Source organism: Ixodes scapularis, unplaced genomic scaffold (genome assembly GCF_016920785.2).
Source record: "Ixodes scapularis isolate PalLabHiFi unplaced genomic scaffold, ASM1692078v2 PGA_scaffold12__126_contigs__length_90152505, whole genome shotgun sequence".
NCBI classification, from domain to species: domain Eukaryota; kingdom Metazoa; phylum Arthropoda; class Arachnida; order Ixodida; family Ixodidae; genus Ixodes; species Ixodes scapularis.
This window is the reverse complement of record NW_024609838.1, coordinates 33,161,291-33,187,898: the sequence shown is the minus strand read 5'-3', so window position 1 is coordinate 33,187,898 and position 26,608 is coordinate 33,161,291. Positions and strand designations below refer to the sequence as shown.

General features: G+C 47.1%; 2 protein-coding genes across 4 annotated transcripts in view; one reads left to right on the top strand and one right to left on the bottom strand.

Moving 5' to 3' along the window:
* Nucleotides 1-86: 86 nt before the first annotated feature.
* Nucleotides 87-11,307, top strand: LOC8031430 (histone H2A deubiquitinase MYSM1). 3 transcript variants are annotated; one of them, XM_029988611.4, is made up of 13 exons: nucleotides 87-313; nucleotides 457-538; nucleotides 631-707; nucleotides 794-899; nucleotides 1,306-1,404; nucleotides 1,515-2,089; nucleotides 2,536-2,702; nucleotides 2,793-2,915; nucleotides 3,212-3,375; nucleotides 3,592-3,778; nucleotides 5,684-5,965; nucleotides 8,744-8,934; nucleotides 10,056-11,307. In XM_029988611.4, exons 1-13 carry the CDS (start codon nucleotides 231-233, stop codon nucleotides 10,155-10,157), a joined length of 2,238 nt encoding a protein of 745 aa, XP_029844471.2. In that variant the 5' UTR covers nucleotides 87-230; the 3' UTR covers nucleotides 10,158-11,307. The 3 variants fall into 3 exon arrangements, with proteins under 3 accessions (XP_029844471.2, XP_029844470.2, XP_040358256.1); XM_029988610.4 differs by having other exon boundaries at nucleotides 137-313; nucleotides 457-574; nucleotides 10,056-11,054; XM_040502322.2 differs by lacking the exon at nucleotides 457-538 and having other exon boundaries at nucleotides 137-313; nucleotides 10,056-10,801.
* Nucleotides 11,308-14,577: 3,270 nt separating this feature from the next.
* LOC8031431 (cystathionine gamma-lyase) overlaps nucleotides 14,578-26,608 on the bottom strand; it is a 29,218-nt gene continuing 17,187 nt past the window's right edge. Inside the window, exons 2-11 of the mRNA XM_040214154.3 lie at nucleotides 25,052-25,133; nucleotides 20,130-20,225; nucleotides 19,553-19,662; nucleotides 18,317-18,448; nucleotides 18,143-18,200; nucleotides 17,722-17,799; nucleotides 17,502-17,654; nucleotides 16,769-16,943; nucleotides 16,000-16,138; nucleotides 14,578-14,669 (exon numbers count right to left, since the gene is read on the bottom strand). Of these exons, the coding sequence (XP_040070088.1) occupies nucleotides 14,658-14,669; nucleotides 16,000-16,138; nucleotides 16,769-16,943; nucleotides 17,502-17,654; nucleotides 17,722-17,799; nucleotides 18,143-18,200; nucleotides 18,317-18,448; nucleotides 19,553-19,662; nucleotides 20,130-20,225; nucleotides 25,052-25,133 (1,035 nt within the window). The 3' untranslated portion in view covers nucleotides 14,578-14,657. The remainder of the gene's footprint in view (nucleotides 14,670-15,999; nucleotides 16,139-16,768; nucleotides 16,944-17,501; nucleotides 17,655-17,721; nucleotides 17,800-18,142; nucleotides 18,201-18,316; nucleotides 18,449-19,552; nucleotides 19,663-20,129; nucleotides 20,226-25,051; nucleotides 25,134-26,608) is intronic.

Sequence of the window (26,608 nt, the reverse complement as noted above, 5' to 3'; positions counted from 1 at the left end):
TCTTGAATATTTATTGTAACAATTTTTTTAAAATTTTCTATCCAAGAGGTAAAAGCAACGTTGGATAAAGCCGCTGGTGACGTAATGCAATCAAAAACGTAGCGTGAAAAATGTAGCAAGCAAAGTAGCTAGCGAACACACGGTCGACATCGACTTTGGGATCTCTGTCGTCTGACGTTTGTGTGACATGAAAATTGAAGTTTTCTATTTTTTCATTTCGTGTGTATGTAATGCTTATGGCGTCTTTTGATGAAACCGATATTCGTTCCTGGGACGCTGTCGACGTTGAAAGCGAATTCCAAGCCGATTCTGCGTGAGTACGGTTTTTTTCCATTCGAGCTGCGCCAGTGGCATGTGCTGAAATTCTCACCCGCAGCTAACCCAAGCTTTTGCATCTTTTCGCTTCATTTTTATTTGCAGAGTTATCTGAGCTAAATGACGGTTGTTTAATTGTAGGTTGTTCAGGGACTCTACCTGTGACGATTTGCTCGAATTTGACGAGACATTCAAGCCGTTGTGGCGAGTGGATGCACGTCAGGTGTTGTTTACAAACCGATGTTTGCAGCGCGAGCAAGTAAGTACACCCCTTCGATCAGCCAAAAAAACGGTCACCCCGCTCTCATGTTTCAGATACCAGCTTGCCTGGATCCTACGACCGATGTTGAGGTCGGAAGTAACCATTTAGGCGATTCGCCGGCACAAAATAGGTATGCCCAATTAGACGCTCGTGCCTGTTTTTGGTTGAGGTCTTCATCCCTTCTCCCTTTACGTTTTGTGTGCTCATAATCTCTAGAACCGACGGAGCTGGATCGTCTAGCTCCTCGCCACGAACAAATACCACTTCAAGTTCCCGAAAGCGATGGACTACAGAAGAGGAGGCACAGCTGATACAGTGCATGGCAAGAATCCTTAATCTTTTTTTTTATTATTATTTGTGAGAGGGACGCACTGTAGAGTGGTCCTGTGCGACCATTTGCCCAACAGAAATTCACTCAAGAGAGGGAATAACCATTCTCCACATAAAAAAAAAAATGCCAAGAGCATGTAACCTACTTGCATATATCAGCAAGTTGTTTAGAAGCTATAAGACAGCTTCGTGTAGTACATATACATGCTTACCGTTAGCCTAAGAGTCCCAAGTTTTAACTACACAAGTGAGGCATAGGCTACTAGCGATGATCAAATGTACTTACTTTGCCTGTTTAGCTCTGATGCTGTGCCAATTTTCTGCATTGCTTTCCACATGCCCATTATCTAAGCCAGCTCATACAAATCAGAGTTGCAATTAGTTCTCTCGTTCTGCAGAAGGAGCACGGAAATAAGTGGAGCAAAATCGCCGCCATCATTCAAACCAAGAACACCATTCAAGTCAAGACTCACGCTCATTACTTACTGAAGAAAAATGTAAGCATTTGGGGCCCGCAAACCACTGGCCCCACGTTGTCTGTATATTCCTTCTTGTCCCTCTTTCGTTTTCATATTCACCTGAGCAAATTTGATCATTCTTCTTTCAGACTCGGGCTGCCAAAGGTCAAGAGCCTGATCAGAATGCCGCTGCAGATGACTCGGGGGCTGCAAGGGAAGCTGTCCGGTCTCCCAAAAAGTCCTCTGGTGTCAAAGCCAAGGCCCAGGCCGACGTAGAAGCCGAGGACATCATCGTGCTGAAGGAGGCTGAAGCCATAGAGACGCTCAAGAACAAGTTCCCGGACAGTGAGATTGTGAGCATTGACAAGTCTGCAGATGAGGAAGATGACATTGACATAGACGTGGACACTGATTGCGACACTAGGGGTTTCGATGACGACGACGACAGAAGTAATTCCGTAGGCGTCTCTCATCTAGAACAGAGACCAAGTCTTGCTGACCTTGAAATGGAGAGCCCTGCGAGTCTTCCGAAGGCTGGCAGGGAAGCCTCCAAACATGACGAAGTTTCCACAAAAGAAGAGCCGGAAGAACAACTTCCCGTTGGTGAAGAGTCCGACGTTCCAACGCAAGAAGTTGTCGTCGATGAGTCTTCAATTAGTGAAGAAGAAAAATCCATCCATGCCGAGTTCTTCAACGGTATATCCCAGTTTAAGACACCAGAGAGGTATGTAAAATTTTACCGGAATGTGTCATAAGCCAGGAAGAATTTCCTTTTTATTTTCATTTTGAGTTCTGCTACCCTATCAATATACTGACCTGAATCTTCTGAGGCCAAAGTTGATCAAAGCAGTAATTGTTGCAGATCGGCCAAGTGCAACCAGCACGTTGGCGCTTGCCATCTTATCTTTCTGCCTACCCTCTCCCTTTTCCTCTCCTCTTTCACCTGGCTTCTATATAAAGTGCAAGCTGCACAGGAATAAACATTGGTTACCAGTCACTATCACCATGTTTTCTGCAGCGTTGTGACAGTAATGAAAATGTTGAGAGGTTTCCCCATCTCCCTGAACATAGATCTTAGCAGAAACTGACCTTTGTTAACTGCCATCACTTTGTCATGCTAGTGGGCTCGTATATTACCACATTGTAAGAAGAAAGTGTGCCTCTCCACAGATATCTGAAGATAAGAAACTTCATTCTTGAAGCCTGGGCGAATCAGAAGCCAAAGTACCTCAACAAGACTACGGTGAGGCAGGGTCTAAAGAACTGTGGGGATGTCAACTGCATCGGAAGGATCCACGACTACCTTGAGCAGACGGCTGCCATCAACTTTGGATGCTGCAAGTGCCTCTTCATTTGCACGTTTTCTCTAGCCAAAGTGATGCAATCAGTTTCTCATCGATGGCTCTTGACTCTCTATTGCCTAATAGCTCAAGTGACATACAAGAAAAAGAAAGCCCCTTCCTCGTCGAAGAAAACTAAAGCGGCCGCCAAGCGGAAAGACCCCTTGCCAGAGGTGGAAAGGCCGCAGCGAAAGAGAGCAGCAAGCATTGGTGAGGAGGCCGTTTATTTACAGAGCGTGGGTTCTCGAGCCGGGTACCTAGGAACCCAATTGTTCACCGCCAGGCTGCCCTCGAGTGTTTCCAGAGCCTCCCTAGGTCACTCCTGCCTCTCACTAAAGTCCTCTTCCAGTTTAAGCACTATTTCGAAGATCCAAGCCATCCATTGATGCATAACTGTCTGCCGAACATGCCCTAGTGAGTGCAAAGCATGCCCCTAGTGTATGCTTTGCACTCGGTGCATGCTTCACATTCAGTGACATCACTTTCCTTTCGATATTAAACTGAAGGTGCTCTGCTGAACGTCGACGTCAAGGGAGGAGGGGTCACGGTGGAACACAACTCGGGAGGCGGGGTCATCTCGCAGACCCTTGTCCGTTCCAGAGCCAAAATCCCCAAGCCGAAACAGAACCCTTTCAAGCTCATTCCTTGCAGAACCTACGACGATAACCAGGTGACGCTCAGTGCGAGACCGTACTACGCTGCCCGGATCGCGTCTCGGACCGGCACGTTTACCGTCCCATCCCGCCTGCGCATTAAAAATGGTCCCCAAGATAGAGGGGCTACCTTTGAAGACGCAGTAAACGCACCGGTTGGAAACGTGTTCGGGGTGCCGTAACCGCGCGGATCCTCGGTGATCGAACACGTCGAAGACGGGGTCTTTGTGCAGGAGCCGTTCGGCATCCACGTCTGCGTGTCTGCCCTGCTGCAAATGGACATCCACTCGCACCTCCTGGAGACGGAGGTGATCGGACTCCTGGGCGGCTACTATGACGAGCACCGGAGCTGCCTCGTCGTGTCTGCGGCCGAGCCGTGCGACTCGGTCAGCACTGGCCTGGAGTGCGAGATGGATTCAGGTGAGGGTAGCGGACGACATGGGGCCACCGAAATGGAAGTGGAGCGCACGTTCGTCTGCCTCTTTGGCAGTGGTTTCCACCTCAATTGTTTCCACCTGAACCCAGACCAGCACTCATGCAATACAGCAAATGTGAGCAGAAGCTTGGAGACTCAGTGCGAAGCGCAAGTTCGTCTGCTTCTTTTGCAGGGGCTGTGGTGACTTCAGAACACCGAGCTCCGATTGGCTCCGATTGAAAAGTGGTGGGTAGATATACGTCAAGGCATATGTCAAGGCAAGCTGCCTTGAGGTCTACCCACTGCCCTTTAATCAGAGCTCAGCGTTCCCATGTCGCCGCAACCCCACAAAAGAAGCAGACGAACTTGCACTCCGCACTGAGTCTCCAAGCTTCTGCTCACATTTGCTGTATTGCATGAACTCTGGTGTGGCTTTAGGTGAAAACCATCAAGTAGGGCCTAAGAGCAGGGGTCCTTGGCTTCTCGGCATGTATTCATTGTAAAAGATGTGGGAGGGCCGTGGAGTAAGTCGGAGTGGGAGTGAAAGGTGGCATTTGTATTGAAGAGGGATGCTAAGGCGAGGTAGGGCACACTAAATGGGCAGATCCTACAGTTAGAGGCGCAGCAGAAGACTAGTGTCACCTTGCAGCAATATAAGCACCACCTTAAGGATTTTAAAGCAAGCCACTATAGGGGGTTTGCAGCATGTATTTCAGTGCAGCGAGCCTGGTTTGGGATACAAAGCAGCTAATGTAGATAGGCAACTGGAGATTGCTGTAAAAAGGATCCGAAAGGACGAGGAACAAGTCTGTTTTCTGCTTCTCTCCATCAAGCTTGTGCAGCTTCAAGGAAGAAATACATACTGCCAAAGTAAAGCACGTCTAAATGCACAGGCCGAACATTTCCTGAAACAAAGTGTCATGCAGTGCATCTTGATAGATGTTACAAGTGGCTAGAGATGCAAGTGACTCAGCGTGCGACTTTATTGTGCCCACTTTCATGACAGGGTTCTACCGGATTACACAGAACAGCTGTAATGGCCGGTCCCCATTAGCCGCGTTAAGACTGCAGACGGATGTGGGGCTCTGGTTGATCCAGTGCGCCCGCTGCGGTCTGGAAACCGAATATTTAGTATCCTTCCATTGCTTCAGTTTGGCTTATGCGATTGCACGACGGACTCATTTTAATGATTGCGGTGGACTTTGTCCTTGGCGCACGGATTCGACGAGACACTCTCGAAACATCCAGTAGCTCTAAGTCAGCAATGCTCTCCCCACTGTACCGAAAAACATCTCTGGCTCGTCTGCTTACCCATCGAGCATCCTCAATGCATTCAAAGTGTCCAAAAAGAAACAAGAAATTGTGTAGCAGGCACGATAGCTGCAGTCACCCACTAAAGTAGTGGCTGCCGTAATCTCTGTCGGCCATGCCCGTAGACGGTTGCGGCACTAGAGAATCTTGTTTGCCCATTAAGACGCAGCCTTCTGGCCGTGGCCTACGGGAAACACTCGAGGCCTTCAAGTACCGCAACGATCGGACACAACGCACGCTTGCGACCATGGAGGTAGGAAGCTTCTGGAAAAAACACGAGGCTACCACATGCCCCCAAAGCGCCAACAGCTATTTCGGTCACCTTCGAGCCACCGAAACAGCCGTTGGTGCCAAGTCGGCTCTCCTTCTCATTCAATAGCGTCTTTTGGGTTTTGGTTGTCGTTGGTTGCGTGTTTCACCGCAGTTCTGGCATCGCCTCTGGTGGCCTCATGTCACCTCTAGAAGCTTCCTACCTCCATGACTGGACGGAACTTGGGCAGACGTTAGACGCAGTAAATCGCGCCAGTCATACGCACATTCCTGGCACGGTGCCCGCAACTCCTTTGCGGTCTGAGACGTTGACCCCCCCATGCCACCAGTCTCGCAGACGCTCTCCATGGAGTGCCTGATGGGCAAGGGCTACGACGTGGTGGGCTGGTACCACTCGCACCCGACGTTCGTGCCCAACCCTTCGGTGCGGGACGTCACCACCCAGCGAGACTACCAGGCCATGTTCTCGGGGCAGGGGCGCCCCTTCGTGGCGGCCATTCTGAGTCCCTACCTCCCGCTCAACGCCGCCGCACCCCAGGCCACCATCGCCAAGAGCCTTGTCACCAAGGCCAAGTGGTGGGTCGTGGGGGACGGCCACCACGGCGCTTCCGGTGAGTGCTCTTGTCGGGAAGTTGACATGGCGTCTGCCGCAGCAAAACTTTGGATATCGGGAAGCCCGGTCAACGGTGAAGTCAACATTTGATCTCGCAAATGCTACAAAACCTTCGCCCTAGTGAAATGCGGTTCCAGGGTTGCCTCACAAATGGCGCCTGCGTGCCGGTGTGTTCTAAAACCCTTCTATCCTGGGAAACATGGCGCCATTCGTTGTTGTGGAAAGGCTCGAGACGCGTGCCGTACGTTACTTCTGGGAAGAACATAACGTCTGAAATCTAGCTCAGTGCTGCGTTGTGCTGCTATGATCTCCCCAAGGGCTGCACATTGCACGTGCCTCGTGCATCTACACACCTTGCGCTATTTTCGAAACATGAAGGGGCTTTAAGTGTGTTGGCTTGTTGCGAGAGATAACGAGAACTCAGTCGTAAGCAAACACCAGTGTGTGAATGGGCCTGAAAGTTTTTTTCAAAAATTAGTCGGAAGACGTTTTGTGCTGTTTAATTACAATTTCTCTGTCACAAAGTTTTTTGGAAATTCGCTAAAGACTTAGATTTTTTTTAGTTAGCCGAGCGAAGCTTGCTGTACGAGATGCATGCATTCCAGAGCCTGATGGAATTTTCAAAGTAGCCCAAATTGAGGGCTGTAAAGTAAGGGGCTCGTGCACATACTTCGTGCTAGTTATCTAGCACGCTTTACTCAGTCGCTGCTGCACACTATAGAAGGCACACATAGCAAAGCAATGTGCCTGGTACCACAACGAACAGGAGATGTTGTGCGAGCCATTTAAAATATTTGTTGCACGAGATCGTAATTGAGACCAGCGATCTCGTGCGTAATGACTGCAACAGCCAAGAGTCTCCATATGATTAATGTGCCTTTTTGCTGTTTCCTGTCGTAACTTGTAGTGTCTCTGCAGTAGAAGCGCAAGTTAGCATACCTGCCAAGTCTCCTTTGTTACCGGGGAGATTCTCTAATTTGACCAATTTGTATGGTGTTACGATTGACAGGAATATCTCCCAGAAAACGCAAATTCTCCCCCCCCCTCTCCTCGCATTTACACGAGTTTTTGCCATCGCAACAAATGGCTGCATTGGGCGCACTAAGTCCGTGCTCCGGAGCGCGAGAGTTTGGCACTCCTTTCACTAAACGGACAGGAGTGCCACCGCGCACTCCTGTCCGAAAATTTCTCGGAGCGCGAGTGACTCCTTCGCGCTCCGTGACGTCGTGTAAACAAACAAGATGGCTGCGCTGGTGTTGAGACCGTCGAGATGAGAGGCGTAGCCGGACCGCTGCCCCTTTTCAGTTGATTAGTGCTTAATTCAGCCGGTAAGAACAATTTGATTTGAAAGCCAAGACAGCGATTAGCGTTCTGGAAAAGGTTTGTTTGTGCATCTCTCCTGAAAAAGAAATTCATCTGTCAAACGGTAGCGTGCCGATAGCACAGCGACAGAAAAGTTGTCGAGATGAGGAGATTCGGACCGCTCTGTCCGTTTTATAATGCTTAGCACAGCGAATAAAGATACTTCGATTTGAAAGCCGAAACTTCAGTGAGTGTCGAAGAAAAGGTTTGTCCGTGCATCTTGCCTGAAAATGAATTCATCTATCGAACGAGGTGTTGATAGCTCGGCGACAGAAAAGGTGTGATGAAAAGGCAGTCAGGCCGCTGCCCTGCTTAGAATGCTTAGCCCAGCCGCAGCGAATAAAGATACTTAGATTGGAAAGCCGAAACACCAGTTAGCGTTGCGGGAAAGGTTTGTTCATGCATACCACCTAAAAACGAATTGACGTGCTATCGAACGACGGTGTCAGTCTCGCTGCGTCTCGCTGTGAGACGGAACCGACGGACCGAGGGAATCTCTGACAAATTTGGGGGTTTCCTGCGTCGACAAGCGGGTTCAAGAATGTTGTCTTTAATTTAAATCGGAACAGCATGCGTGGTCAGTAAATAGATCGGCCAAGGTAATCTTTCCAGCTTCCACGTATGTGCACGAAACGAGTCTTCAAACCTTTCAGGAATATTAAAGCATTTGTAGAAACTTTATAACGTTGCTGTCTCTTTTGCTTTAGACTCTGCCGCTCCACACGGGCCTAATTATATATCTTCGAAATATTTTCGGCTTCTGCCACCTATATTCACGGTCGGAAGGAGCTCGTGTGGCTCGTTGATAGTTTCTGGCCGTGTTCCTAAACTTACTCGTTTTAACTCTAGGGTAAAGGTGGTTGTCGAAAACCTATCCAAGTCCAACATTTCTCTATTTTTTGTTGTCACGTGACATAATCCGCCAGGGCAACTCGGAGCCATTCAAGTAGGTTTGGAACGCAGCCTCGGTGTGTCGCGCTCTTGTACGCTATGCGCCGTTTAGTTGCTGCGCTCGGAGTAGGAGTAAAGGAGCGTTGACTTAACGTGCCCATTGATAGCGAAGACTAACTGTTCCTCGCTAGGATGAGCAGTACAACATAAATGTAATGAAGTTGTCTTCATGTACATTTGTTGTCAATATTTCGTTTTAAATAACTGCAACCTCCCCCCCTTCTTTCCTCACCCCCCCTCCATCACGCGTAGAAATTTTCCTAGATTTGGTTTCTCCGAACTTGGCAGGTATGAGTTAGCAAGTCCTTGAATTCGCAGTTCACAATGCTGGGTTTGCTCCACACACCATCGAGTGGCCGGAAACCTTGCCGAAAACTAGCGATATCAGTACCGTTTCATCGCTGCAACAAAATGAACAACTTTGTGCACCGACGACCACAGCCCGTTTCCGTCTCGTTCCCAGTGAATGCGAGTAGCAGCGGGAGCTCCGTGCCTTACGGCTTCAGCCCTAAGCTCCTGAAGACGGACACCTCCTGTATCGTGGAGGTCAGAAGGAGAATCGACGACCTGGTCAAACGGATATCCGGCAACCCAGCAAGAGTGGGTCTCTCCAAGGCCTACCCGTGGTTGCCGCCTCTACACTATTTGGACAAGGTATGCAGCCATCCGTGTTCATGCATCTTTTGCGGCGCGCTTCTGAGGGGCCGTTAATTTGTTAACTCCTTAACCATTCAGCACAAGCGTAGCTCATCTGCTTTCCCTGGTTCACGCACTGGGCCGTCTTAGATGAACCAGGCTCGCTCGTGGTTTAGCGTGAAGCTCTGCCAAGAGATGGCAGCACTGAAGTTTTCAGAATTTTGCTCCCCTTTTGTTTATGTCTTTGAAACTTGATTTTGAAGGCAACAAATGCAATTTTTGGAGACTACAATTAAGCAGTCGAGGATCAGACATTCCCCCAAAAGTTGAAACGGCTAAGAAGTTCACTTGGTCTGTGCAGCCGAACTGTCGGACGGGGTGCGATGAGGTCTTTTCATGACGACGTCTTGAAATGGCATAGCAATCATGTTCAGACTTGGTAAAAATGGCTCTCAGATGTAATACGTTTCAAGCAATGTTTCAAACGCTAATTTTAGCTGTGGATCGAATACCTCGATGGAATGTCTAGCTGAGGTTGCCACTCCCACATGCCTTACAATGGACAGTTGCCCAAGTCAAATGGTCTAAGTGCACTCCGCAAGTAACCGAGATTTTGCCATATATCTTGCTTTCACACTATACGAGAGATATTTTTCCATTACATAAGTGAATCACTACACAAAACAAAGACTTCACTTTTTTCACTTTTTAATGGTAGATTTCATGAAGGCATTTAGCTTACAAGTTGCAGTGCTCTTCCTGTTGCAGTGACGGGAAATAACACTTACCAGACAAGTCGGTAGCATTTTGTTTCCTCTGTTCACAAAATTTTCTTTAAAATTTGCTTCCAAGTTTCTCTCTTGAAGCCTTTGCTTACTTAAGTATATAATGAACACACCACCTCGAATTGCCCTTATGGCAATTTGCACTTTATTTTTTTTTTAAAGGGTTGCACTATTTGATGAATGTTTCTGCCGATTGATCTAAGGCGGATCATTGTGCCGTGGGAACATCATAGTCGTGGTCAAAGACTTTTGGGTGGTAATGTGCAAGCTTTCAGATGTGTACTTATATCAGTGCATAACATAAGATTGCATAGCCTAGGAAAGTTGTGTCACAGATTGCCATCTGTTTTGCAGATGCTCACAAGTCTCCAGTTCCACCTCACAAACTCGGAAACGTCGGTCGAGGACGCAGCCGAGATCCTGCAGGCGGTGCACGCCGCATTTACCGAGCGCTAGCACGAGACAGCAGGCCAGTTTATATTGCTAATTGAGCGTGTGTCGATCTGAAACACTGTTACTCGAAACATGTGGAGAAGACTGTTGTGGACAGTGCAATGGAGTTTGTGGCCACAGTATTTGGTAGCGAGCTTGGTTTTCAAAGGAAGGCCACATTGTTCTTGGAGTGTTAACACGACAACCACTCTTCAAAAAAGCTCCCCGTGGCGACGCATCGGGAGCAATCGACGCGCTTGCATAGCTTTGGGAAAAGAGCTAACGCTTGGAATGTACAGTGGAACCTCGTTGAAACTTTCCCAGTTCTGGAGTTTTCCCGGCTTTTACGTTCAGAAGCGCCGGTCCGGCCGAGCCCTGGTAGGAACATGTGTATTAATTTCCTGCTTAGTGCATTTGCTTTCCCGGTTCTTGCGCACAAAAAGCTGCTGGCCGGTTCACATGATGGATTGATTCGCGGATGAATTGATTGCGTAACGACACGTCCACAGATCGTGCGCCTCCCAAGAGCATTTATACGGAGGGAGCGAAGAGGGACAGCGAGGATCGACCAAACCACTTAAAGGGAAACCCCGCTTCATTCTCGGTTGCTAGAAAACACTGCGACTCTCTTTAGTGTCATCTAGAGAGACCGAATGTCAAATTTTATAACGTAATACCACCTAAAAGATCGCTAAACCGGCCGACAAAAACTAAGATGCGCGAAGTCACCAAAATTCGCTAATTTAGCAGGCGACGTGCGGCGCAGCCAACGTTGCATTTCCATTGTGGCTGACGTCTGTTGCATACGCAGTTTTTTTTCTTGGTTTTTTCTTTTCCGGGGAGAGCTGGAAAAGAAAATACCAAGAAAACAGGTCTGAGCAAGCAAAGAGGCGAGTCAGAAAAAGAGAAAAAAAAAAAAAATTAACGCGAACAAGAGAAACAAAAAGAGGGAGAGAGAGTTGTACGGGATCAGACTAGTCGCCTGGGTTGCCGCCTACATAGCCTGCTTCGTCGTTGCTTGCATTCCTGTTCGCCGCAGCGGCTAGGCCCGCCCTCCCTCCTCCCTCCTCACCATTCCCCTCGCATCCGCGTCTTTGTTGGGTTACCGCTGGTAGATCACGTGACCCCTTGTATTCCACATGGGTGCGTATGCAACTGACGGTGAAGGTACAATGTTGCCCGGCTGTGCCGAAGTTTCAGTTTCGGTTTGCGAATATGGTAAATAACAAGATTGCACGAAAAATATTTTGCTTTTAATGAGACAAACGGTATAGGGTTGTTGTGAAGTACTTTTCACATTTATATCACCCACTATCTCAAAACTTCCGAAATCGAGCGGAGTTGCCCTTTAAAGGGAAACTTCGGTCAGTGTTTTCGAATTTGAGATTACAACTTTTTGCAGCCAAGGCAGTGTCCCTGAATTGCAAGGTGCAATTCTTTTTTTCGATATTGTCTGTAGTTTTATAGATATTGCGGCTCAAAGTTTGGTTTCGAGCTTGTATGGCAAAACAAAAACAATCTGCTAGAAAGACAGCAACACTGATCAGCCAAACGGCCGTGACGTCACCACGGTGCTGCGACACAACCACCACAGCTCCAACGTGAAGCGACGTCGCAGGAGTCTGCGCCAGTGTTCCTCGACTAAAAGGGTAACCCACTTGCTGCCTGCTAAAGAGCAGCTGGTTGCATCTTTAAAATCGGTTTCAGTGGAGTATGTGGCTTCAGATTGACGTAATATTTCGGCTGCGATTAGTGACATAGCCAAGATTCTTTTTTTTGAGGGGGTGGGCTGAGGTGGCAGAGATGTCCATGACTTGGGGTGCGGAGAGAGGGGGGGGGGGGGGGGGGGTGTCAAAAATGCATATAGGGTCGACTGGATTTCGGGAGGGGGCTGAAGCCCCATAAGCCTCCTGCCTGAATATGCCACTGGCTGTGATCATATTTGATCATATTTTGTGCCTCTAAAGCGATACCAGCAATTTATTTTGGTTTCGTTTTCGACCGGAGTTGCACTTTAACAACTGCACAGTGGTACCGTCGTCAAGAGCTATTGTGACGTCTGCCGCTACGGTTGTGGCGCAATCGCATTGATATGAAAAATGATTGTAGTGTGCTTCTGCTACGTGCTGTGCGAGACGGAGCGCCGGGAGTGGCCTAGCACCACTACTTTTACTAGCCCAAGGCCTAACACAAGTGTGGTTTTGCTCAAGGAGGGTCGGAGTAGAAGAGATGGAGTCCTGGGCCCCCGTACACTTGCGCGCAAATACTTCGATACATGGCTAACGCAAAAAGGTCTTGCCCAACCTCATTGGGCCTTGGCGTTGCCAGATGAGAGGCTGGATGAACGTGCAAAACAGGGTGTGAGCGTGGCATGCTGGAAGAGTTTTGACAGAAGTTTCTCAACACCGACGTGGAGTAACGCCAGATCCTGCAGTGCGTCGGCGGAGAACAGTTCCCGAAGCCTTCACGCGTAGAACCGGGAATTGCGCGACAAAACGAACGAGCAAACGAATGGAACGGACAAAAGGAAACCGTGTGCCATCTTTGTTTTGCTTGTCAAAGAAAAAGGTGTGTTGTTGCCAGACAAAACACTTTAGTCAAACCCAGGCCCGTTCACACTCTTGAGACCTCTTAAACCTGGGTTCCTTAAAACTTCTTAAAACAGAGAACGCACTGGCGCAGTCTTTTGGGAAGCAGTGTAAACTCGGCCGGTCCGGCATCTTTTTTTATATTTCTCGCGCATTATCCTTTCTTTTTTTGGCTCGAAACACTTTTGTCAATGTTGTAAACGAGCCTTTCTATGGGTATTACGCACATTTGACCTCGGAGATCCCGCAAAACCTTCGCTCTTGTGAAATGGAGTTCCAGGGTCACCGCATAGATGGTGCCACAATGCCAGTGTGTTCCCTCGTTCTAAAAACATTTAAGAAGTTTTAAGAGATCTCGTCTCTCTCAGTCGTACTCGGTCAAAAGAGTGTGAACGGGCCTTCAAACCCCTGCCAAAACTCCGTGAAAAGCGCGAACTAAAAATTCCAAGTGCCTTTTTGCGCATAATTGTTTTTTTTACAGAGGAGTTGTTAAGGGCTAGTTTTCCCAGTATTGTTTCTGTGGACAAGCGGTGTGTCGGCACAAAACTCCAGACAGCTACTGCCATCTATGAGTGACAGCGGCAACCAGACAACCCGCTTGCCGCCATCGCTCATAGATGGCGGCAACCTTTCCAGCCTTTCCACCAGGGTGGAGAGGCTAAATTTCTCGACAGTCGTGTTAGGAGTCGTCCTTGAGGTCGTCTTTGGTCGTTCTAGACGACGTCCTTGAGGTTGTCCTAGACGTCTCCGAGGTCGTCCTAGGCATCGTCCTCTAGGTGGCGTCCTCGAGGTCGTCCTAGACGTCGTCTTCTAGGCATCGTCTTCGAGGTCGTCCTGCAAGTCCTCTAGGCATTGTCCTAGACATCGTAACGATAACAGCTTCGCTGGTTCTCCGTCTTCACGTGAAATAAAAGGGCTCTATATTTTTTAGTTTCTTTTTTGTAAAAAACAACACATTATTGCACTTTATTTCATTTTTGTTCGTTTGACAGTTTGTGTAGTCATGTGGTTCTTAGTTGCACGCACAAAAGAAGGTGCAAGGACTTTGCCCAGCTGACGTGCTGCACGTTCTGGCTCTGGTTTTCCTGCCAGTACGTCTAAAGGAAGCCTAGGTCCAAACACCTATCACGCCGAGATCTCCTTCAGGTGCACTACAGCCTGTCATCCAGCAAGAGCTTTTTGCGGCTTTGGTGTACTGAAGTGTTGTGCATGATTGTGCGGGGACTAACCAACCAGGACATCCGTAAACGTACCTTTGCAAGGCCAGGACTCCGTCGCTCAGCTGCGTTTCAGTCGCCGAAAGCGCCAGGTGGAAATTACAAGTTCTTAATTCAAAAGCATTAACTGTCCCAAAGAGCGAAGTCGGCGTTGTCTGTAACCGTCTGTAGCAGAAAAACGGCACCTAAATTCACATTCTTAATAAAACACATAGAAAAGCACAGCAACGCAGATGCTTAGCCATTTGTTAAAAGGAAGACATGGCATGCTGCATGTAGGAATGCTTTTTGGATTCCCAGATGTAAGCAGTGTTAAGTGTCTCTGCCAAATTTTTTTCCGATTGTATTTTAGTTCATTGTCAAATGTTTACGTAAAAGGGTGTTTCGTGACAGTTGCTATCTGTCATCCCTAGTGCCCATCCAAATGGCGTTGTCGTTCCTTACGTTTTCCCGGATCGTACATTTTATTTCCGGTCCCCTGAAAAAGGTGTCAATGAGGTGCTACTGTATTTCTACCAAGTGTAAAAACAATTCCATGTTGTCACATATATTTGTTTTACCTCATACACAGCTGGGAGTGGTTTCAATGGTCAGCTGGTCTGATATATTATATATAAGTTTTGAATGTTTGTACATATATTGCAGGTAAAAAAATATTTTCTTTAATGATTTTTGAAACGGAAGGAGTTAATGCCGGTTCTTCTGACAGAGAGAGACGCTCACTTTTGTACCTGAAAAAGAAAAAAAAGAGAAGGTTGTTCAAGAATGAGCATCTAAACTGGCATTCTCCACTTACATGTTCTCACAATTTTGCTGTTTGAACATCATTGTGTCATAAATTTAACTTGTATTAACATGCAGCTATACCATGCAATCTTTCATGTGGTTCAATTAAAAACAAGCTTATCAATCATCTTGTGTTTGAGTTATCATCATCATTGTTGCTAAATTCTAAACAAGGCTGATGGCTGCCAAATGGATTAATAAGTCGCGAGTTGATTTGGTTACACAGCAATATACTCAAAAACTTCTGGTTCTTGTAATGTTCAGGTTTCCATGTCCAAGGCATACTATAAAAACATTGATGTTTTGCAGCAATTCCTGGGTTACATTAGCGGTCGGTTGGGTGTACTACTGCAGTACGAGCTTAGTACTGTAGTAGTACTATAGTTCTCAAGTACTAGGTTCTTACCAATAGACCCTTTTCGAAATTCAGTCTGACGGCTTTGATTACTATCATCATCTCTGTGTGCGGCATCTGTGCCAAACTAATGGTGGCCTTCTTGAGGCTGATGAAGGAAGAAGTTGTAGATACTACCAAGCAGAATGTACGAGGCCTGTACTTTTGAGGTGTCAGTACAGCATGACGCACAAACTACAGATACAGCGGCTGCACAAGCGTTTACTTTGGAAGTGTGGCCCAATCAACCTCTTGACAAAAGTATAGCTCGAAAGTCTTTTGATGGCAGAAATTGAATAGAGGCACTTATTGGTTACTGCTTCATACTGGTCAGTTATTTTCACATCAAAACTGAAACAAATCAAGAAAGAATTACAAGGTGATCGAAGAACCAATTCGCGTACAAAAGTGCCAGTGCCCGATGAAATGCGGAGTGCAAGTCTGTCTGCTTCTTGTACAGGGTTTGCGATGATGTGGAAACGTCAAGCTCTTATTGGTTAATTGAAAAAAAAACAAATAGTGGGTAGACCTCAAGGCATCTAGCATAGAGGTCTGCCCACTATCCTTCCAATCAAAAGCCAATCGGAGCTCAGCGTCGTTCTGACGTCACCACAAACCCTGTGCAAGAAGCAGACGACTTGCTCTTTGCATACAGTTTCATGACTGCCATTAATAGTTTGTCAAGTTAAACTGCTTTTCGAGCCACCAGATGGCACTGAATTTTGAAAAGGGTCTATTGAGAGACAAGCGAGGGCAGCTTTCTTAAATCTTGTACACTTCTTATGTGTCTTGTGGTTCGGACTCAGTTACTCTAGCTACACTGGGTAACCAAATTTGGCAGGAACCTTACTAAGTCGGCAAGACCGCACGCTAGCACTCACAGCTTTTTGGAGGGCCTGGTCGATGTCTTTGATCAGGTCGTCCGAGTCTTCTATTCCGATCGAAAGCCGAACAAGATTGTCGCTGATGCCAAGCTCTTTACGCTGGTCTTCTGGCACAGATGCATGTGTCATCACAGCCCTGAAACAGTCGGTGTTCTGGAACAGCGCAGTGCTGTAGAGCTTATGAGGTACAGTCAGGCGAGAAGTTAACTCCATGTGAGGAGGCTTTCTGAGGAGCGCTTAACTGGTGGCTTACACTCAAATTAGTGCCAACGTCAGAGGTGTGTCCACTCAAAGCAGCAGGGGGGAAGTTCATCGACGTAAACAGAGCGCCTTTATTCTCCGTGTTTGGGTCACCGTAGTCTGGGTGAAAGGATGGAGAGGATTCCGTAAAAGGCAAGCGCAAAAATCGCTTTTGCGAGGGCAGGCAGGAAAGAAATGAACGTGGGAAGGCCTTTTTTCCTTTAACGGCGCTTTGCTCCTTTTTGTTTTCATTGGTTCAATGTCGATTTTTTTTTTTTTGAAAGGGCCAACTGTTCATGACCTCGCGAATCGTTTCCGCCTTTCACTCAGACGTGCGACCCAGACACAGATGATAATGGCAGTTGATTTGCATTGAAGAAACGCGAAACACCAGACGAGCACTTTTCAGAAGAAAAAAATGCCCGTTTGCAAGGAGCTGTCAACTTTTTGCCCGACAGTACGTGGAGCATAGAATTTGCTTGGTGGGACCGAGCTTCTCAAAGTGGGGGGGGTCATTGCTTCTTACGGGAGTTCTGCGAGGCTTTCGATGGATCCCAGGCTCTCGGCGAGAATGATGACCTCGAGATTTTTTAGGAAGCTTGTGGACTCTGCCAGCCCACCCTTGATGTAGAAGGACACCATTCCACTGAAGCCGGAGCACTGACGTTTGGCGATTTCATGCTGGGGGTGACTTGGAAGACCTGGGTAAGTTTTTTAGACTCGTTGGCCAACGTCGTCGGAAAAAGAAAATGCTATGTGGTAGCACTTAATTACGGAATTTCCTGATGTCAAGATTCAATCGCCCCTAGACTAACCGCGGCCCTCTCAACAGCCAGAGTTACGACGACATTAATGAATGTTTCAATCGTTGTGCATGCCGAGTCTGTTGACATTGTCAACGTTGCATCCAACATCTCTTTGCTAGGGTCTGATAACTGATTACACAACTTTCCTGTTTAAATCTTTCAAGCAAAAATTATGTTTTCAACAAGCAACTTGAAAACAATTGCTCAACATGTTCGTAATTCCACCATGCTTTCACAGAAAACAAAAATGTACACATCACTGGACAAGTGAACTTGTATGAAGTATACATAGGGGAAAGCTGTTACTTTGCTCCGCTCTGACCATATGGCCTCATTTTTATTATGTCAGTGTGGCATATTCTATGCCTAACATTAATGTAAACAACTTGTGAGATTTCTTTTCTTTTCAATAGAAGTTATCAGCACAAGGTTGAGTAAAAATTTGAGATTTACCTGGATGAAGTACCTTTTCGACGAGCGGATGGCTAGACAGAAACTTGGCCACCTTAAGACCATTCTCCATGTGGCGCTCCATTCGAACGTGAAGAGTCTTGAGGCCGCGGTTCACCAGGAAGCAGTCAAATGGGGAGGGCACCGCACCAGCAGCTGGGAGATGCGGAAGACACAAAAAGATTAACGGCACCCTGATGCAACAGAGCAGTACCAATCATACCATTTTGGAAGTAGCGTAGCCTCTCGTGGATTTCTGCATCACTCGTGCAGACTGCACCCATCACCACGTCGGAGTGGCCTGGAAGGAATCGATGTTACAAAAAGTGAGAAGTTTGGTTGTTGTGTGAAGCACATTTAGAAACTTGATTATAGTTCTTAAAAGTGTCCCTGAAGTTCTTTAACCCTAAAGCATTGTTTTTGGACCTGTAACACCGTCATTCAATGCTCCAATTTTTTTCAAATGGATTTGTGATTATTACAACTCATGAAATTCCTTCAAAGCTAACCATTTGTTAATGGAGAGGAGTAGTGCTGGCGCTGGAGCTTGAGCATTAGCTTTCCTCTTTGGGTCTAGTGCTCTAGTGCAAATTTAACAAGTTTGCAATGGTTTTAGCTGATCCCAGTAAAACAAATAAGCTCACCATTCATGTACTTGGTAAGAGAGTGGACTGATATATCAGCTCCAAGGTCGAGTGGTTTCTGAAAGGAACAAGGGTGGAGGTCTTGCTTTAGGATAGTTCCTTTGGATTTCACTGCCAATCATTTTGATACCAAATTTAACATTGTCTTAATGAAATTAAACCCCGAAGGCTCACCTGAAAGTAGGCCGACATGAAGGTGTTGTCCACCGCAACTATGGCACTGCACTTTCTCTTCACGAGCTTGCAGACCCCCTTGATGTCGACCACCTTCATTGTAGGGTTGCTGGGTGTCTCGATCCAGACCAGCTGCAAACCGAGAGGAGCGACAGGATTATGTGTATCTTAGGCACTTTATCAAATGCAGCGAAGTTGCACTAACACTAATACACAGTTCCTACCCTACTTAGCGCAGCAGAACATCCTTGGTCGCGTGCGGGATGACATCAAACCAAGAGCTGCGCTACGTTGTTGACAGTGGAGTGTTAAATACAGCAGTCCGATACCTCTTTTAACGATATTCGATAATCATACGATGCCTGCTCAAAGGCATAGGTGGAGTCAGGGCCGGCCCCACACGCGCCCCCGAGGCAAGCTCTGGCTGTGGTACACCCCCCCCCCCCCCCCCCCCCTTTGCCCATTTTTATATGCTCTTCCTATATACCTTATAAATGAAATTATACACCTATAAATGAATGGAACGCCTTACCAAGTAACATTGCAGTCATACAGGATTACCAAACTTTTTTAGGCTTCTTGATTTCCTTTGTCTCAGAAAAAGCCTAAGTCATTATCACTCTGTATGCTTTGCTTCGCCATGACAACTTTGAATTATTTCTTCGTGGCTTTTACCTTTTTTTTTTCTTTCCTTTTTTTTCGTTGCTCGCAGTGTGTTACGGCTACTTGCTCATTCTTTGTATTGCTTCTAATAATATTTTTGTAATGAGTTGCCGTAGACTGTCGCCGCGAAGCGGCGTAAAGCGCAGCGCGACGGATGGGTTAACGCGCGCCCCCGTTATTCGCTAAAACGACCATTCGCTCAAATGTCGCCGTTCGCTAAAATGTCATTCGCTCTTGTGATATGGACCCCCTTCTATGTTATGCCCGAAAGGGCCTAAGGCAAATAAATAAATAAGATAAATACTAGGTATAACATCACCTTGTTAGTAAGCATATCATTAGTGGCCACCTGGAGCGTCTTGTCAGACGAGAGCCTCATTCCAAAAATGAACGGCAAAAAGGTTTTTTTTTTCATGAACCATCCGCAGACTGGTGCCGCGAAAAGGCTTAGGGGGGGGGGGGGGGGGGGGGGGATACAAGCCCCCGGTGATATTCCCGCCGTCCCCCACTGTGCCTCCGGAAAGGGCGACCCATATAAAGCCGCCACTTTAAAATGTGTCGCAGTCGTTTCACCTTAGTTGTGGGTCTCAACACGGCCTCGACTTTCTTCAGGTCGGTGGCATCGACGAAGGTGATTTCGAATCCCCGTGGGACCATGAGGGCCCTGAAGAGTCTGTTCGTGCCTGGAACATCAAGGAACAGCAGCCATTGAGCACCCTTTAGAAGGGCAGGCAGAATTCAGAGAGCATTAGCAGATCGTTTCTAAAATGATGCACTCTACTCCGCCGCCGCATCATGTGCATCGTGCCAATGGAGAGAGTTTCAGAAGATAATTCCGACACCTGCGATAGTGGCGCCTGGTAACAATCCGATGCACGTGTAAAGGTGTCGGTGGGATGTGGGGTATCGTCATCGGAGTCGTCGGAACAATCTACTAAGATTCCCTAATAAAGCTTTTTGTAGATCGTGCACTGTGGATTCCGGGCCCTTCGAGCGCGTGCTCGAAGTGAAGGCTTGAGCTCCAGCTAGCAAGACAAAGCTCTGCATGCGATCTACGAGAAGTCCCTGGTCGGGTATCGTCATCGGAACGGTATCCTAAAGCTCCCTACTGTGACGTGCGGCGTGCGCAAAGTGGAGTTCTAGCGTTTACCTCCATACACGTCGTCGAAGCTCACGATGTGGTCTCCCGGGCTCAGCAGATGTGTCACGTTGTGCGTGGCCGCTAGGCCGGAGGCGTACACCAGGGCTGCAAAGGGTAGATTGTGTTGCTTAGCTACATGGTAACTTCGGCCAAAAGTTTATCCCCCGCAGCTTTTTTGTTTTGGTCGGCCATTTTGTTTGGGACCACTTTGTTCGGAACAATTTCCTCCGCGACCATTTCATCCCCCCGCTAACAGGCATCTCTCGAAAGTGACTCGTCAATCCTTAGAAGGTCGGAACTAATGCAAAATGTCGGAACAACTGACACCGCGGAACGCGCAAGTTCATTACGATGGTGTGAGAGACTTCCGGTGTGAGGGTTACGCCCCCAAGGATGACCAAAACCAAAAGACACTGTTGGACGAACTTGGGCACCTTTGGGGGCATTCCCACCGACCGCGACTTCTACTTCCGGCTTCATTCGGGATTTTTTCGTTTGGCTGGCTTGAACCGGTACGTCGCCTCCTCTTGTTCCTACCTCCATGAGCCCACCAAACAGTGCCGAAAGCGCAACGTAACTGTGTTCATCACTTTTTCTCTGTGTGTTCTTTTCTACCGACTCAACGAAACAGAATATAGCGTAGCTTTTCGAAAATGGTATATAATGCACCGATGGCGGGATGCTACACTGCATCCGTCTTCCCAAAGTAATTCATGTTATCGTGTGATGCACTAAAATACGGCGGGAAAACACCGTCCAATTAATTTTTTCTACAGAAGTCGTGTATCTTAGAAAGACGGCACGACTGCTCATACATTTTTTTAGAGCACAGCTCTTAGGAGCCCGTTTCCGGCTTGAGCGGCGTCGCCGTCGACGTAACCACGCGCGTTGCATTATGGGACGTTTCCCCGCTAATTTCCCGAGCAGAGCACTAGACGGCACGGTCCGACCCGTTCACTGTCGCCTGCCCTCTGAGAACTATTGCATTTTAACATTTAAAAAAAAAAAAAAAAAAAAAAAAGAAAGAAGCAATTTTAGTGAACACAGAAACCCCACGCTTCTCATTTCCAAGCGCTGCTTCCGAAAATATTTTAAACATGAACCTCCAATATGCCGTAAAACCTATGTATCTTCGTACGTTGAATTTCGCTGGTGAATATAGAATGGGTTTGGAGCATCTACTTTTTTTTTTTTTTTTTTTCGTTTGCATCTTCTCTTACATGCACAATTATTATTATTGTTTTGTCGGAACGCTTTTCGTGGTAACACGTATTGACATTATTTAATTGACACTAACGTTTCGTGGGAACTCGTTTCGTCGACACTGCGATGTTTTGTGGAAACTGGTTTCGTCGACACGGGCTCTTTTTTTTTTTTTTTTCTTCTTTCTACTAAATGGATTTTAATACTGAATCCATTTTTTCCGTTGGAAGAATTCACCGAAACTGTAGCTAGCAAAAACAAATTAAGGAGCCCTAATCCTAGGAAGCTTCCAAACAGACCTCGCAATGCGTGGTCACCGCTCGCGTCGCTTCGTTCGGGGGAAAAAGAATTACAAATTACGAGGGGTGATCAAAATGTTCCGGGACTGATTTTGTAGCGTAGAAAGTGAAGGCAGTACAGTGATGCGCGCGCAGCAGTCAAAGTAAAGAACCTTCGTGTCTCATTACACCAAAGGGTGTCGGTCTGTGAACATTTAGAGCTGAGCTACACTAGTTTGTTTGAACACATGCACGAGCATGATATGGCGATCTTTCCATGCACTGCAAACCAAGGCGAGAACGAACACCAATTTTACGTCAAGCTCAGCGAACATAAAACAGAGACCTCTAAAATAATGTAAAAAGCTTATGTAAAAAAAAGAAAAAGAGGTATGCGAGGTGTTTTGAGTGGCACTCGCGCCTTAAGAATGGCAGAACAGTCACCGAAGTCAAAAAGAGGTCGGATAAAGTCGCCGTACCGCTCTTCGTCTTCTAGCGATGATCTGCCGTTCCTGAAGCGCGAGTGCCACTTAAGAAACTTCGCGAAATTCACTGCTTTTTTACACAAGCCTGCTGAATCATATCGAAGGTCTCTGCTTTATATTTGTCGAGTTTGACGCAAAATTGATGTTTGCTCTCGCCCTGGTTTGTAGTCTATAGTAAAATCGCCATTGTGCCCCTGCACGTAGTCACAAAAACTCGTGAAACGCAGCTCCAAATGTTCACAGAGCGGCGCCCTTTGGTATAACGAGATAGAGTGCCTCCATACACACGCGCGCTTTTGCTTGAGTGGTGACATCTCAGCCATTTTTCCGCCCAATCGTTTCTTCATGCATTTTGAAGTGCGCGCAATGCGGTGTCACTCAGCTCGAGCGCGTAGCTCTGGCTGATGCATAGACGCCATCTTACCGCCCAAGTCACGCACCGAGTGCGCGAGAGCGTCACGCGCTGGCACATTCCGGACAACAATGGATGTCTTCCCCCTGAGACAGACAGACATCTAGGCACCCTATAACGAGACACGAAGGCCCTTCCTTCGACTGCTGAGCGCGCCTCACTGTGCTGCCCTGTCTTTTTACTCTACAAAATCAGTCCAGGAACTTTCTGATCACACCTCGTATAAGGAACCACGAAAGGTTCCAATTTGTCTCAGGCTCTCGAGCTTGCGCCCAGCCTCGTCGTAACCGCCGAGGGTTCGGCAAGCTATAGTCTACCGTCAGGGTGCCGGCGACCGAAGCGATACGTGCACGGAAAGAGGCTTTCGACGAAACGTCGCAAGACGTGTCGATAGGACGAAACGCAGGAGCCTTTCGACGAAGCGACGTGTCGACGAAACGTCGGTCGACAAAACCGATTGCCACCGCTTTTGGATGGCTCCATATGTCACCGGCGGAACTCCTCGTTACAAAGGTTCACGAATCTGTCTTCGTGTGAATAGCTGTGACCGTAGAACCAGGGTCACACTGCTGATACATCGTGCAGAAAGCAGCTCGGCGAAGTCACGGGCGTTTTTACCACTTTTGAGTGTCGTCGTAGGCGTAGATGCATGCATGCGTAAGGGAATAATAATCGATGCAATTCGGATTCATCGGAGATGCTTCCTCGTCGAGAGACTCTTTTGTAGCCCCGGGTGCCATTCAGCCGATTACACATTTGCCTTGAAATACCTCGCTATCGTCTCGCAACATCCTCTGGATCGCCCGTAATCTCTGCCTGTCATCTATACGCGTCACATTCAGAAAACAAGAAAGAAGAAAAAAGAAAGTTTTGCGCATTATTTGTGGGCTGCGTGAAGAGTTTTCACGAGATTTGATTGTCGAAGGAACAAACGATTCTTTGAGCGTTTGAAACGTGTGCGTCTTGAGAAAGTAACATAAAGCTAATCTAAAATGTACCTATGCATGTATATGTGTATGCAGAAGCAAAAGAAGAGAATAGATGGTGGTATGGAGAATTTGGTATTGTAGGGCGCCCCCCTGTTGTTACCTCTCGTGACGTCATCACCTTGCGAACAATAAGTTCGATGGTGTTTGTAATGAGCCGATTGTAAGCTTGAAATTATTGCGCTCTTATATCAACACTGCTAACACCATCAAAATTAAAGTTCTGACATTCCTGTTATTTCCGTCGATGAGAAATCCTTTGCTGACGTCAAAGTCAGCATTCGGCCAATCGTAGCAGGTCGACCAGAACGGAGCCATTGAGTGCCCCGTTGCAGATTTGAAGCGCGAGGATCAGGTAGCGCATTTCTCGGGGAATCTGGTATTCACAGCGCACAGCTTTTGCAGCGGCGAGGACCCCAAACGTGGTTTTTAAACCCGACGAGAAAAGAAGCGGTAGCCCGAGGAACGCGAGAAGCACGAGAGGACATTCCATCGTTCGGGACCAGTGTGTTTCGGCGTCTCGCCGCAGCGGGGCGCCCGGTACATGACTCTTGTCTGCCGCTCTACCTTTTTACTTTCGGAGGCCGCTTCACGTCACGGTCTGCCAGACTATGATTTCACGCAACTTGAGCCAAGGTTAAAAAAAAAAAAAAATATTTTGGTGCATATTAGGAAGACGAAACCAAACGGATGCGTTTGTGCATTCCTTGGAACAGGTCAGGCTTTTTTTTGTATTTTGTCCTATTTACTAATTAATTAACTTGAAATATTCTATTTAGAGCAAAAGTTCAACTGACAAAGTTGTAGTGCGTCACCAGAAACATCCAATTGAGTAGTTTTTATCAAGAAACCTTAGCACCTTTTTTTTTTGTTTTATTGGCGTTAAAAAAAGTTTGCGAATTATGAAAAAAACGCGTCACTTTGTGCATGTGCACCTTGTATTGCAGCGCTCTCAGCCGTGGCTTGAATAAACTAGTCCTGCATGCTGAATAGAGCACTGTTGACTAACCGCTGTTAACAAATTCGTGTTTTTGTTTAAGCCCGAAAAAAGGATTTCTGTTAGAGGTTTCTGGATAAGAAGCACTGAATTGGATGTTTGTGAGGGCGCTTTACAACTTTGTCACTAGTTAATAGGGCAAAATACAAAAAAATAGCCCGACTTGCTTTAATCAAATAACATACTTATTATTTTCGCTTTGTCTTCCTAAAACGCACCAAAATATTTTAAAACCTTGGCTGAAGTTACGTAAATATCCCATATCTATATATATATATACACATATTAATGCAACACATGAAGGGGCAAATGAGTGACGTTGCGCAAAAAGCCGCACTTTTTTTAATTTGCGGTTTTTGAGGTGCAAACGAGTATAGAGTTTTGTGTAGTCCGCTCAGAAAACGTGGCTGGGAAGCACGCCCGACCGGATCTATATGTAAGCTTACGCAGCTTTCGGTTCCGAGCGCCTTGACACGTGTTCAAAGAGAAACCTCTCGGGCTGTTTATTTTCAAGTTTATGCCATTAGTCAGCCCGTTCAAAAGAAGGACGGCACGGTTTGCAGGACGTACCGTATTTGGCATGTTCCAGCGAGGCCAGGCATTCTTCCAGGCAGTTCCTCGTTGGATTCCCGGACCGCGAGTATTCAAATCCCTAGGAAAGACGAGAAAGGTTAGCGCCACGTTCGGTTTGAATAGCGTGGTGTAAAAAATGCTGTCCATGTGGATGTGGTGATGCATTTAATAATAATAACAAAAATATATATTTAAAAAAAAAAGGCTCGAGGTTCACCTAAGCACTTCTTATGAGTTGCGAATGCGAAAGCATGCACGCCGTTCCTTCGTTCCCTTATTTCGTCTGCGGCGTACTTGCGTCGACGGTCGAGCGCGCGCGGTCTCCTCGCCACGCTGACCTTGAGCGTGGAGCGGTGTAGAGCACTATATAGCTCCTACGGAGCAGAGTAGCGCAATCCTTTGAACCCCGTGTTTTGCCGACAACATGGCCGACAGAGCGGCTCGGCGCGAGTCACGTGGTACTCAGGGTTCCAGGAGGCGGCCCGCCCTATGGGAGAATACATGGAGATCGATACAACACGGCTGATTAAAAAATGAACGGCGAGTTCACACTTTTCAAAACTAGTCTGTCGTGAAGTTAGTAAAGCACTAAACACTTTATCAAAGTTTTTAATAATATCGGATGCGTGTGCAAATTTTGAGAAGGCGATTTCCAAGGCAATGCGTTTGAAGCAGACGATTTTTGCTCGCAGCGGAGATGGGCTTTTCGGGTTGGCCGGAGCGGGTCACGTGAATGGTGTGACGTCGCCGTGTCGTCTGCTGCATGATGCCGCTCAAGCAATTTTTTTTAAAAAAGTCAGGTTGTTGCGGGGCACAAAACTTAGTGCAAATTATTCTAAAATGTTCCATTATTATGTCAAAAACAATTGCCACTCCGTACACCCCCACAATACTGAAGAAACAGCGATTGTCTCACGTTCTCCATGCATTTCTGACCGCAGTTGGAACCTCCGGGCGTTCGCCGCTAGTCGGCGAGAGGCGGCGTTCTACAGGTTTTCCCGCTCATTTTAATCCAAGCGACGACCAATTTAATCCCGGGGTCACTCAATTTAATCCAAGCGCCACACAATTTAATCCCGGGGTCAGTCAATTTAATCCACTATAGATAGATATATATATGCACTCATTGGGGGTGTTCAGTGGTCGTGTTTCGCTTACACATTTGGTAACTTAGAATAACTGTTTATATAAGTTGAATTTTTGGGGGGCAATTGAGAATTGGATCACTAATGTGATTACTTTGAGTTACTAGTCCCACTATTGACGAGGCTTAATTGATATGTTGGTTACTCTTTTTACAGCGAGGCTCTTAGGCACCCGTTTCCGGCTTAAGCGGCGTCGCCGACGCCGTCGGCGTAACCACGCGGTGCATGACGAGCAAATTTTCCCCGCTAAATCTAGCGGAAAATTTTCCCCGCTAAATCTAGCGGAAAATTTTCTCCGCTAAATCTAGCGGAAAATTTTCCCCGCTAAATCTAGCGGAAAATTTTCCCCGCTAAATCTAGCGGAAAATTTTCCCCGCTAAATCTAGCGGAAAATTTTCCCCGCTAAATC

Bases quoted from the DNA above. Each gene is read 5' to 3' on its own strand.
- LOC8031430 (XM_029988610.4), top strand. From the start codon at position 231: ATGCTTATGGCGTCTTTTGATGAAACCGATATTCGTTCCTGGGACGCT. The intron at 900-1,305 runs GCAAGAATCCTT...CTCGTTCTGCAG, and splicing joins CACAGCTGATACAGTGCATG to AAGGAGCACGGAAATAAGTG. The intron at 2,916-3,211 runs GTGAGGAGGCCG...ATTAAACTGAAG, and splicing joins AAAGAGAGCAGCAAGCATTG to GTGCTCTGCTGAACGTCGAC.